General features: G+C 48.4%; 1 protein-coding gene across 6 annotated transcripts in view; it reads right to left on the bottom strand.

Moving 5' to 3' along the window:
- Positions 1–12,513, bottom strand: part of Txnrd2 (thioredoxin reductase 2) — a 65,856-nt gene that overhangs the window by 12,434 nt on the left and 40,909 nt on the right. For all 6 annotated transcript variants that reach the window (XM_023711606.1, XM_023711602.1, XM_023711604.1 and 3 more), the window contains exon 11: positions 12,128–12,302. In XM_023711606.1, the coding sequence (XP_023567374.1) occupies positions 12,128–12,302 (175 nt within the window). The remainder of the gene's footprint in view (positions 1–12,127; positions 12,303–12,513) is intronic.

Raw genomic sequence — 12,513 nt, 5'->3', positions numbered from 1 at the left:
TTTATTTTTTACTTTGTACAGGGTCTCACCACATATTTCAGACTCAGTGATCCTCCTGTTTTCAGCCTCCCCTATTTATTTTTGATACAGGGTCTCACTACACAGTTTGAACTCAATGATCCTCCTGTCTCAGCCTCCTTAGTGCTAGAATTACAGGCATGCGCCACCTTGCCTGGTTCCAGGGCCAGCATGGCATGCTGGGGCTTGAACTCAGGTCTTTGAGCTTTCCAGGCAGGCACTTATGATGCCAAGCTATCTTCCCAGCCCAGCCTTTCATTCCCGTAGTTTTAAATTGAGGTTGCCTTTTTTTTTCCCCCTGACAATGCAGAGGAGTGCTGGTCCCCAGAGCCACAGTGGGGGTACAGGCATTACCCAAAGGACCAACATCATCATGAATCAAACAAGACATTGCAGAGCAGTCTCTCTGCCAGCTAGGGGGAGGGCTTGGGCAATTCATAAGCCAGCCTGGGCACTGAAGCTTTTTGCTGGCCAGTCACCCTCCTCAGTGCTGGGCCCTGGTCACCCAGGCCTGTCTTCTTGGTTTCTTCCCTCCCTTGCAGACCTCCTCAGGCTCTGGTCCACACCAGATGGGGAGCCATGCTACAGGCCCTAACCATGAACTGTGCCTCCTGGCCTTAGGCCCTGACCTTTCCTGGACTCTTGGCTTGGTGCAGTCACTGGTTTGGAGCAGCAATGTTATGTGCCACAGAGTCAATGTCTCCTGCCATCCGTTCACAAGAGACCCCAGACACACCTCCTTTCTCTGTGAACCACGGTGATCTCATCTACAAAAGGGACTATACTGGATCCAGATGAGACAAAGCATCAGGCTCCCAGGGAGATTCCCTGCACCTGTCCCATGGGCCACAGGGCCCTGGAAGACAACTCCCTATCATGACTCAAGGTAGCTCCAAGGTGAAGTAGGATAGGTGGGCAGAGAATGAGTGGAGCATGATGCCCTCCTGTGAAGATGGGGAAATGTACATGAGTATGCACACACACGCATGCATACACATGTACACACATTCACAGAAGGAATCAATGAAAAGATAAAAGTAGTGTCCTATAGAACAAGAGAGAAAAGGACATAAGGACAGAGATACAAACAAGACTGGTCAAACAAATCTTGTGACTTTTTTGTTTCCTATACATGGTTTATATATTCAAAAAACAAAATTAGATTAACATACAACCTAGAACAAGTGAGCCTAACTGCACATGAGATTGATGATAGACCACACAGAAAGATCACCATAGTCCCCCCCAGTATCCTCCATGGAGTGATTCCAGGACTCCTTTGCTCTGCCAGGGCCTGAAAATGCACAGATGCTCAAGTGCCTTCGACAGAACTGCAGAGTATCTGCATAAAACCTCCCAACATCCTCTAATGTACTTTAAATCATATCTAATTTACTTATAATGCACAATACAATCCCAACATTAGCTAAATAGTTGTCACACCATATTAAGGAATGATGACCAAAAAAAAAAAAAAAAGTCTGCACATTTATTCAGTATAGGGAGTTTTGTTTTGTGGTACCAGGGATCAAACTCGGGACCTTGCACTTGCCAGGCAGGCACTTACGCTGTTGGGCTATCTCCCCAGCCCCTACAGGGAAATTTTTAAGAATATTTTTCACCCGTGGTTGGTTGAATCCATGGATGTGAACCCATAGATGTGTGGGCTGGCTGCCACCGAAGAAACTAGAGAAGTCATGTTTTCATGGTGCAGCCTCAGAAGATTATATCCTAAGAAAAAGATTAAAAGCTGCAGAAAGGTCTGTCTAACCCAGGAGGGCTGAGAATGCAGCTCAGTGAGGCACTACTGCCTGGCAGTCCACCATGAGGCCCTGGCTTCCAATTGCAGAACTAGGAGAAAAAACAAATCCTGATGTCAAATTTGGACTGGAAATTCTGTTGTTTCTGAAATATGAAGTTCTAGGCTCTGACTGTGGAGGAGTCTAGCAACAGAAATGACCCAGTGACACCAGCCCCTAACTAGGACCTCTAAGCACCTCCTGCCTCTAGGACAAGGCTCTACATGGCCTAAGTGGTTCATACATGGAACACAGTTTGATCAAAGACAGTATCATGGGGAGGGGCATGCAGCATGGAAGGCAGTACGCCCCAGAGGGAAGATACCCATCACCCATCATCCAGGGTGCACACAGGAACAGTGGCTCTGTCACAGTGCTATGCAAGTTCCTTGACTGAACATGCATTCTGGGGTGTGGGATCTACATGGAGCCCCAGGAGAGCTGACTGCTTGCATTCCCTGCATGACCCTTCCTGGATAGGGCTCCCTTCCTCCACTCTCCCAGCCTCTAGATCTCCTCTGAAGCATTTGCCACCCTCTACACTGTACTCATGCAGGTAGGCTCTGCATCACACTCATCTACTGATAACAGATTATTTGCATGTACAGGCTACAGCCATGTCTCCCCAGAATCTAACAGTATGGTCCAAAGTATGTTGTGTAAGTAGTAGCCACCCTAGGGCCAGCAGAAAGAATGTGTGTGCTCACACCCTGGGCAGGGTCTTAGGGTCCATATCTGCAGCCCCTGGCCAGGCACCAGCACAACTGAGGTCAGGCAGCCAGATCTCCTAGCTGCTCTGCACTGCAGGCCTTGACTCGTCCTCTCCCATATGCCTCCAGTGGCTTCTGAGAAAACAGCCCCAGCTTTAAGCCTTCAAGAGGAGTTGGGCTTTGGGGCAGTCTTTGAACCTCACTGCGCACATCCTTATGTACAAATGAAGCCTATCTTGGTTTTGGGTGCAAATGCCAGGAGGGGCAGAGCTCAGGCAGTCCCTGGAGGTATAAGCATGGCTTCCTCCTGCCAGGCTCCATACAACTCTGACCCTGTTGAGAGGGTAGCATTCAGACCCCATCATTTATGCTGTCAGCGGAAGTCATTTTTGCCTTGAACCCAGGGGATTCTCAGCTCTGAGGGGCTCAGAGTGGTTCTCTCAATAGCAAAGGTGATCTGGTGTTAAAGGCATAGTTCCCACAGCTCTGGGCGGCTTGGACAAACCAGAGTTCATTGAGCAGCAGCCAGGAAGTGGGTGGCGCCCACCTGAACATCTGGAAGATGAAGCCCCATGAAAAGGAAACTTTAAGTCTCCAGCTGCTGCCTAGAGCAAGACGTCAAAACACAGAGGCTCCGCTAAGCCAAGCCACTCAAGTTTGCAGGAGGCTGGCTCCAGCTTCTTGGCGCTACTCAGCCACAGAATCCCGACACTAGGCAGGCTGGCACCAGTCAGGATCAGCCTAGACGTGGGAGGTGCAAAGCTGCATCTGAGGAAGGAGCTGGAGGCGTGTGGGCAGGGGTGAGGGACACAGGAGGGGGCCAAGGTCTCCGTTGGCCTGGACTCCTCCCCAGGCCCGCCACCCCCTGGTGATTGCTCTAGGATGGTACTGTAGTGTCCAGTGGCAAAGCTAATGGCCAGTAGACTGTCCTGAATGCTATATCTACACTTTCTCCTGCTTGCCTATTCTTCCCTGGAGGTTAAGAGCACCTCCTCATGGTAACTATGGACCTTGTAGGTCCTTCAACCAACTCCAGTACCAATGTCTCAAAAGATAGAAAAATACAGTTATGTGAAGCTTAACAACAGAGCTATATCTGAGCAATATGTTATTAGGCAATTTCATCATTATGCAAGCATCACAGACTATTCATGCAAATCAACATAGTATACTACTACCCACCTAGGCTTTATAGTGTTATTACTCTGAGTACTGTAGGCAACTGTAACACAATGGTAAGCATCTGTGTGTCCAAGTAGGTTTGTTTCTACTGCCATCATCACAGACATATAAGTAACTATTGTACTATAATGTTATAATGGCTACCAAGACATCAGTATAGGATAAGAATATTTCAACTCAGTTACAATCTTATGATGAGCATGGTTGAATATTTGGCCCACTGTTGCTGGAAAGATCATTATTTATCAATTTAGTAGTAGTCATAGGAGGTGACATAAGCATGAAACTAAGTGGTCTCTATGGTCATCTCAAAGCTAGGAGTTTTGGGGACATATCGTGCATATATATATTTGGGGAAAATGTAGGAATATGAGTCCAGCCACTGATACAAGAACAAATGGATGGATGGATGGATGGATGATGCGGACTGGAAAGTGTGGTATATGCAGTAGGTATCTCGTGACTGCTTCTGAATGGGGAAGGAAGGAAAGGATGTGCCACCTCAGGCAGTGAAGTCCAGTCGAGAAGGGAAGCTGTGGGTGTGTCAGGGTTTGGAAGCTGTGCTAGCAGACTTTAGCTCCTATGGCCAGCACTACCCTGGTGCTCTGTATCATGGGACCATGTCCTACAGCTCTGACAGGCCCTGTCAGCCAGGACATAATGAAGCCTGAGCCCCCACTATGAGCCTAATTGAGCAAAGGACCCAAGTGGTAACCACAGAGGAGGCAGATGGGGCACCATGATCCTGGGCACACCCCGTAACCCACTGGAGTCCAATTCCCTCATGCTCAGAGCAAAGTCAAATCTTCCTACTGGTGCTGAACCCACTCAGGTTTTATAGACACCCACTAGGCTAGAGTTTAAAATGCCAGTGCAAGATGGAGACCTAGGGGGGCCTGGCCCTAGCTCAGTCCTTTAAGTGGCTGCTTCCACAAAGCTGTCAGCCTCGGGTTGCTGGAGTTCGAACCTCACAACTCTCCAGCTGGCCAAAAGTGCCCTGAAGGCATTCGAGGAAGGAAAAAAAAAAAAAAAAGATGGAGACCTAGGAGCTAGCCACATAAACAGGGTGGCTCCAGGCACTTGGGCCTAGGCCCAGTGGTACCCAGATGGTATGGGAAGCAAGGCACGGGCAAAGGCACGGGTGAACCAGGCCCTAACTGTTTCCTTCTTGTCTTAGGCAAATAAAAAGGCCATCCTACTCAGACAACTTCAGGAAGAGGGGATTCCCTATCTGGCACTGTACTGTGCTCAGAGACTTCCCAGTCCCAGCTGTATCTGAGGCCACCAGTTCCAGACCTTTGGCAGCCCTTTGTGTTCTTTGCTGCTCTGTCCTATGGCTTCAGCTCTAGAGTACCCAGAGTAGTGTCTGCCCAGCACTTCTGAATGGCTTCCTCCAGGGATGCAACATTTGGTGCTCTTGAGTCTCTGCTTCCTGGACACCATTAGGAGGGGACTAGGGATGCCCTTTTGTCTATATCAGTTTAGTTCCTCCTCAGAGGAGGGATGGCTAGAGAAAGGATGAAGGCTTCCCAACAAGTGGCAAGAGCTTTACCCCAGGGCAGCTTATTCTTAAGATTCTGCACCTTCATGGGTAAAGAGGGGTAGATCTCATCTCTCATGCTGTTTTAATTTGTACTTTTTTGATTATTAGTAAAATCGAGTTCATTTTAGCCAAATGTTTATCAACTGTGTTTCCTCTTTTGTGACTGGTACATTCCTGCCTTCTCATTCGAGAGACACCTTCATTAATTTTCTTGCCCTATGAGAATCTTAAGTAAACAATGTATGATGTTTTGTCATATTTTCTGCACACAATGAGGGCATTATAATTCCAGACTTGAGTGGACATCTCATTTCCTCCTCTGATAAGTGTGTGGGTAGGCTCTGCTGGTGGTAGTGGGACATGGTCAGGAAGCACTATGTCAAAAGTCTCTGACCTCATGAGCTGCCACACTCCCCAGGCCAGCCATACAACCTCCCAACAGCCCCAAGGTAAGACGCCCTCTTTCCCAATAGCCAGACCCTGAAGAGCCCTCAGCTAGGCAAGGCCAACCCTGTTTGGATCACACTGAAAGTCCCACCAGCAACTGCTGCTGTCACAGAGTGGCCTGGACACCAAGCCTGCCCAGCCAGCCCTACCCCAGGGAGAAGTCTGAATGAAGGCTGCAGGCCAAAACCACCCAGAGGGCTGTCTTTGGTCACTGCTACCTTCTCTACAGGACACGGATACATAGACAGCAGGTCGTGTGCGGCACCACAAGCCTCTCTCATCTGTGATGGGAAAACGAGCACACCCTCTGATTTCATGGCCGCCTGGAGCACATGTTCCCATCAGGAAAGAACAACCCGTGAAATGAGGTGAGATTTAAGTGCCAGCAGGAGTAGGCAGGGTAAGTGAGGGGGGCTGTGATCCAGACAGATGCAGCAGCGAAGGCAGAGGAAGAGCCAGCAGTATCATGCCACAAGCTGAGGGGCTGGATGACAGCATTCTCATTGTGGCCACCCTGTGAGGCAAGCAGGGCATCATACAGGCCTGCATGGTCAGCCTGGATGATTGTCCCGAAGGGTATGGGGCTCCTAGTGCCAGCCATGCCCCTGAGGCTGGGCCTAATACTTGTGTATCCCAGGATGACACTTGGGATCAGGCACAGAGGGACTCATGGCTTTGTAGCCATGAGCCAGATTTATAAGACACTTTTTTTTTTGAGAGAAGGGATGAAACCCACAGCTTCAAACATGCTAAGCATGCATGTTCTACTAATGAGCTACACAATGGCCCCAAGGTAAGACAGCCTCTTTCCCAACAGCAGGACCTTGAAGAGCCCTTAAAGCAGCTAGGCAAGGTCAATTTCCTCTCCTATTCCACCTTCATTTGTGCTTGAACAACTCCTTCTCAATAAGCCCCAGGTTTCCATCTACAGCTATGAGGTCCCTGGTGGGCTTGGCCTGGGGAGAACAGAGATTCTACAGACCAGACTCTGCCCATGCTCAGCAATGCCCATCAGCTCCTTCCCAGTATCCAAGTGCCCAGACCTTTCATTGGCGACTGGCTGAACACAGCTGAGCAAAGAAGGGCACCATGTAAATGCAAGCAAGCAGTGCTGGAAGGCAACCCCAGCTGCAGCTCAGCCCTGGCTACTTCATGCTCCTCTTGGGCATTGAGGGCCCCTACCATGGTCTTCTTGGATACCCCATGGGCCAGGGCATATGCTATATAGGAAAAAGCTGAGTGACTCATGTGGTGTCCCCCAAGTTGGTCAGATGGAAGTGGGGAAGCCAAGTTCCAAGGCTCAAGAACCCAGGCTCACTGGCTGCCCTCAGTTTCAAAGTCTCAGAAGTGGGTTAACACACAGGCCAACAGCAGCACTGAGTTGCCCAAGACAAAGCCTGAGGAGGAAATTACCTCAGTGCCTAGGGGTGAGAACTGGTCTCACTAGTGGCTCCAAGAAGGCTCCTCAGTCAGCCCCACTGCCCTCCTCAGCAATCAGGATGGCAGGAACAGTGGCAAGAACAGTAGAAGGCCCAGTGAAGCCCCTCCCCATGCTGGCTCTTCCTCCCATAGGTAGGACACCTGCGGCCCTGCAACTGATGCACCAAAGCCATCCTCATCTTTCTAAGACAAGCACAGAGAATCATTTAGATGGGCACGGAATACCAAGAGGTACATGACAGGCTCAGCTTAGGGGTTTTCCAAAGCTACACTCCAGAGACTTGGTCCCTTTGGTAAAACCAAATCTAAACTCAACTATAACTCAGACATGTCTATGCTGAGAGTGTCTGCTGAGATACCCATCCTGATCCTGATCCTGGTCCTGGTCCAGGTCCCAGACAGTGGGGGATTCAGGCCACAACTAGTTAACTTGCTGGCGAATCTGAGCCCGCGGCGGCCTGGGCAGGCTGACTGTCTTCACTCAGCGCTGTAATCGGCACATCTGCAGACAGGAAATCCTCCTTGCTGAAGTTCCCAGTCTATTATCTGAGACACCTGGTGTGGGCGGGTGATTCAGAGACAAACAATGAGGGGGCCCCCTGCACAGCAATTAACTGCTTTAACTGCTAATGTGTTTAATCCACCACGTGGAGATCAAGGCTGTGCCGAGGAAGAGGCTTCCTTCATTCCCTTCAGCTTCCAAGCTGTGGTATCCACTTTATGATGCCAGGATCCACTGGCTACAGGACATGGGCAGCCTGGCAGGTCTGATGCAGGCCCCTTTACTGTATGTCCATGATGGCAAGAAGGGCATCCTAGCCAGGGAGATGGCTCAGTGGAATAAGCGCTTCCCTGGCAAGTGCAAGGGCCTTAGTTCAATCCCTGGTTCTGCCTAAAAAAAGGGCATCCTCTCTTCTGTTTTAAAATGCCCATCAAAGCTCAAAGCGCAGCATACTCAGTCTCAGCTCTAAATGTCTGAGACGAGGGTGTCCATCCAAGGAGAGATAAGTGGTGCCCACTAGGGCAGATTTTAACCTCCTGGAGTAGATTAACCTTTATTACAAGTTAGAAAGAATGCTTGGTTAAAGGCTTATCAGTACAAACCAGCAGAAAACCTTCCCAGTTGTTCAACTGGGAAGTGGCTCCTGAATGTTTACAAAACGAGGCTCAGGGGAGCAGCGAAGTCAGCACATGCCTATGCCACCTCCCACCCCCACCCAGAAGGCGTGCCAGAAACCACAGCCCTCCACAGCCCTCGGGAAGCAAGGTCAAAGGCCAAGGGCTGCGAAAAGCTTCCACCCCCAGCATCAATCAAGCCAGGCAGACCGTCTGGGCGATGCTCTTTTTGAAAATACAAAAAATAGAACAGACTCCCAGCAGGGGAGGGTGTGTGTGTGTGTGTGTGTGTGTGTGTGTGTGTGTACCCTGACAACTCTGCCAGGCAGGGGCCTTACTTGTCTCCTGCTAGAGACCGCCTGGAAGTTAAGAGAACCTGGGGCCTTCTTAAGGCGCTGCTCCTGGCTCTCTGAGGCCCTACCATCCATGGCATCTGGCTTCATAGCCCACCCCTCAGTCCACAGGCAAGACAAGGGCTGTATGCCCATAGTGGGGTGTGGGGTGTCAAGCAACAGGCGAAGCACAGGGGAGCAGTAATACAGGAAGAAAATGTCCACCTCCCCATTTAGAATGAAGTTTAAGATAAATATCAGTATACTTCTTGGTCCAAAATGTTAATCTTTCACACTGTTCATAATGAACTTACTTAGACCAAGACTTTTTTTTTTTTTTGGTACTGAGACTCAAACTCAGAACTTATGCTTGCCAGGCAGGTGCTGGGCCAGTGAGCTATATCTCAAGCCCAAGAACATTTTCTTTGATAACCGGTCAATTTTAGGTAGAGAAGTACTAAATTTCCTCAGGGGCATTGCAGATCCTCACATCTCATCTGTTCTCTGAGTCCCAGGATTTGATTTCATTCTGATTTCCATATATTCTGAGCAACTCAGGAGAAACAGGTGTTCTTCTGTTTTGATTTGTTGTTTTTTTCAGAAGCATATTGCTCTACGATGCAGCTCTGCTCCTCTAGGAGCCTCACCTGGGGGATACCTGCAGCCAGGTCAGTCCAGTTTGGACAAATACTGATGGAACAGCCTCCCTGGACAACTTGTTAAGCACAAGCTTCACTGAGGTGGAGCTAGATGAGGCTTCTGAGAGTGACCCAGGTTCTGACTCCAACTGACCCAGGTTCTGACTCCAACTCATGTCAGGGAGACAGGGACAAAGCTCAAGACAAAACCCTCAGAGAACCAGAAGTACTGGGAGGGAGCAATTTCTCGATTGTCCCCTCCCCCATCAATATGCAAGTTTACAGGGCAGTTAGGAAAACAAGAAGGCAAAACTAGAAGGTGCTGGTGTGCAGGTGGTCAGGGATGTCTGCAAGGAGATACTATCTTTTTTTGTGTGTGTCCAGTGTTAGGGATCAAATGTAGGGCTTCATACTTGCCGGGCTAAGTGCTTTACCATAGAGCCACACTCCCAGTCCTTGTATCACTTTTTAAATTAAAAACACCTACTTTGCGGACAAGCCTATTCCTAACAGCACTATTCACAACAATTAAAAGATGGAAGTAACCCAAGTGTCCATCAGCAGATGAGTAGATAAACAAAATTATTTGGGATAGTCTGACACTGACTACAACACGGAAAAATCTTGAAGACATTATGCTAAGCAAAAGAGTTCAGGCACAAAATGACAAATGCTGTATGATTCCATTTTAGGATGTTCCTAGAGATATCAAATTCATAGACAGAAAACAGAATGGCAGCTGCCAGGGGCCAAGGGAAGGAGGAGTGAGAAGTCATATTTAAATGAGGATGACGTTTCAGTTTGAGGATGATGAAAAGTATTAGAGATGGCTGGTCATGATGGTATACAATGCAAATGTCTTTAATGTCACTGTTCTGGACACCTAGCAGTTAACATGGTGAACTGAGCATGGGGTATAATTTGGTGGTAAAGCACCTGCCTAGCAGGTGCAAGCCCTTAGGTTCAGTTCCAGCATCTACCACCCCAACCCCCAACTCCAAAAAGTGAATTTTATGTTATGTGTGTTACATAAATCACCACAGTTTTAAAAACTTAAAATTATGTGTCTTTTTGTTGGTAGTGGTATTTTGGAGATAGTATCATGCTAAATAGTATAGGCTGGCTGTGAATTTGCTTATGTAGTTCAGACTAGCCTTGAACTCATGGCAATCCTCCTGCCTCAGCCTCCAGAGTGCTGGGATTATAGGTATGCATCACCACACCCAGCCTGTATATCATTTTGTGTTAAAGATGATTAGCTTTCTTGATACAGTGGTTCATGTCTGTAATCCTAGCTACAAGGGAGGCTGAGACAAGAGGATCTCAAATGTGAACCCAGCCTGGAAACTTTTATAATAACATGTTTCAAAATAAAAAATAACAGGGGCCAGGGGTTCAATCCCTGGGCCTGCCGTGCTGGTCCCGCCCCTGGGGCAGACTGAGATGGCAATTGAAACTGGGTGTGGCGTGGTGGCAAGTGCCTATAATCCCAGCTCTTGGGAGGCTGTAAACAGGTGGATCACTACGAGTCTGAGTCTGGTCTAGTAGTGAGACCCTGAAAACCTTGTAGACCCTTCCCTAAAAAATATAAAAACAAACTAAAAAATAAAAAGGCTGGGCCTATAGCTCAATGGTAGATAATCTCTGCGTTCAATCTCTAGTACTGCCATAAAACAAAACAAAACAAAGTAGTTTAAAGTTAAGCATGGTGACCCATGCCTATAATCCTAGCACTTGGAAGGCTGAGGCAGGATGACTGCCAAGAATTCAACTCAGCTGGGGCTATATAGTGAGTTTGTTTTTTTGTTGTTGTTGGGGTTTTTTTCGGCATTTTTTAGGGAAGGGTCCATAGGGTGTTCAGGGTATCACTACTAGATCCGGACATAGTGATTCTCCTGTTTACAGCTTCCCAAGTGCTGGGATTATAGGTGTGCACTACAACGCCCAGTCTCAATCCCTGTGTCAGCACCCCTGGGGGTGGGGTCGGCATGGCAGGCCTGGGGATTGAACCCCCAGGCCCTGAGCCTGCTTGCAGGCACTTTAATCCACTGAGCTATTTGGCTGGCCCTACATAGTGAGTTCAAGGTCAGTCTGGACTACATAGTGAGACCCATCTCAAAAACAAAAACAAAAACAAAAACAAAAAAAAAAAAAAAAGATGGGGCTGGGGACATGGCTCAGTGGAATTAGCGCTTCCCTGGCAAGCGCAAGGACCTGAGTTCAATTCCCAGTTCCGCAAAAAAAAAAACAAAAAAACAAAAAACTAGTTTTGAATTTATAATGTATAACATCTAATTTGTTAAAGAAAAAGAAAATCAATTCTTAAACTTTATAGGAACTATATAGGATCTACACACCAAAACCTTACCATTGATTTGGAATTTTTTTTTTTTTTAATGTATTTCATACAGGATCTCACTATACAGCTCAGACCCATAATGCCCTCCTGTTTTCAGCCTCCCCAGCAATGGGATCACAGGCGCGAATCACCCACTCCTGGTCTCGGTGGCTAGCTCAGTGCACCTGAGGGCGGGGCCAGAGTGGCATGTGGTACCAGGGAATGAACCCTGGTCCCTAGCGCTTGAAAGTCCTTGGAAGCTAGAAGAACTCACTAGTCTTTCCTAAATGATAACACACACTGCAGACACTATCTGGGTCTCTGGTTTATGCTTTTGGAACATCACAATGGAATAAAAAACAGGCTCAAGTGTTCTGGGACAGCCAGGTATTGGGCACTGTCCCTGGGCCTTTACTATAGCACTTGAGGTGTATAAGATGGCAGCCAACCTGTCCAGGAGTCAGCAGGATGGTGGTGATAGGGGTCCTGTTCTAAGAGAAAGAAATTCCACTGGCTCCACCAGGGGACCAGAGATAGCATGAGTGTAGCCTGATGCATCCTTACCTATGGCCCACAGGACTGTGTCAAAGGTACCCATGTCCTCTTTGCCAGAGATGCCATCCTTCCAGGTGACCTGGAGCTGACCATCGGGGAGCTTCCTGATGTGGGATGGGGTGCAGCCTCTTAAAAATTGGGTGCCATGTGACTCCATGTACTCTGTGACCAAAGAAGACATTTGCTGCAAGGCACAAGAGGACATGCAATGAGGATAAGGTGCTGGTTAGGGCTAAAGAAGGGTTTGCCCACTGGAGCACCCAGCAGCCCCACCTCCAGGTCCTCATGCTCTCTGGATCCTGGAAGCTGAGACAGGAGAGCACTCACACCCTCCTGGCCCAAAGCCTCAGACGCTGAGCACTTTGGTTGAGTGTGTTTGGTTTGCAGGCTCCTTT

The sequence above is a fragment of the Octodon degus genome, unplaced genomic scaffold (assembly GCF_000260255.1).
Source record: "Octodon degus isolate 3935 unplaced genomic scaffold, OctDeg1.0 scaffold00021, whole genome shotgun sequence".
NCBI lineage: Eukaryota > Metazoa > Chordata > Mammalia > Rodentia > Octodontidae > Octodon > Octodon degus.
The sequence above is the reverse complement of the archived record's forward strand: the minus strand, read 5'-3'. Positions and strand labels throughout refer to the sequence as shown.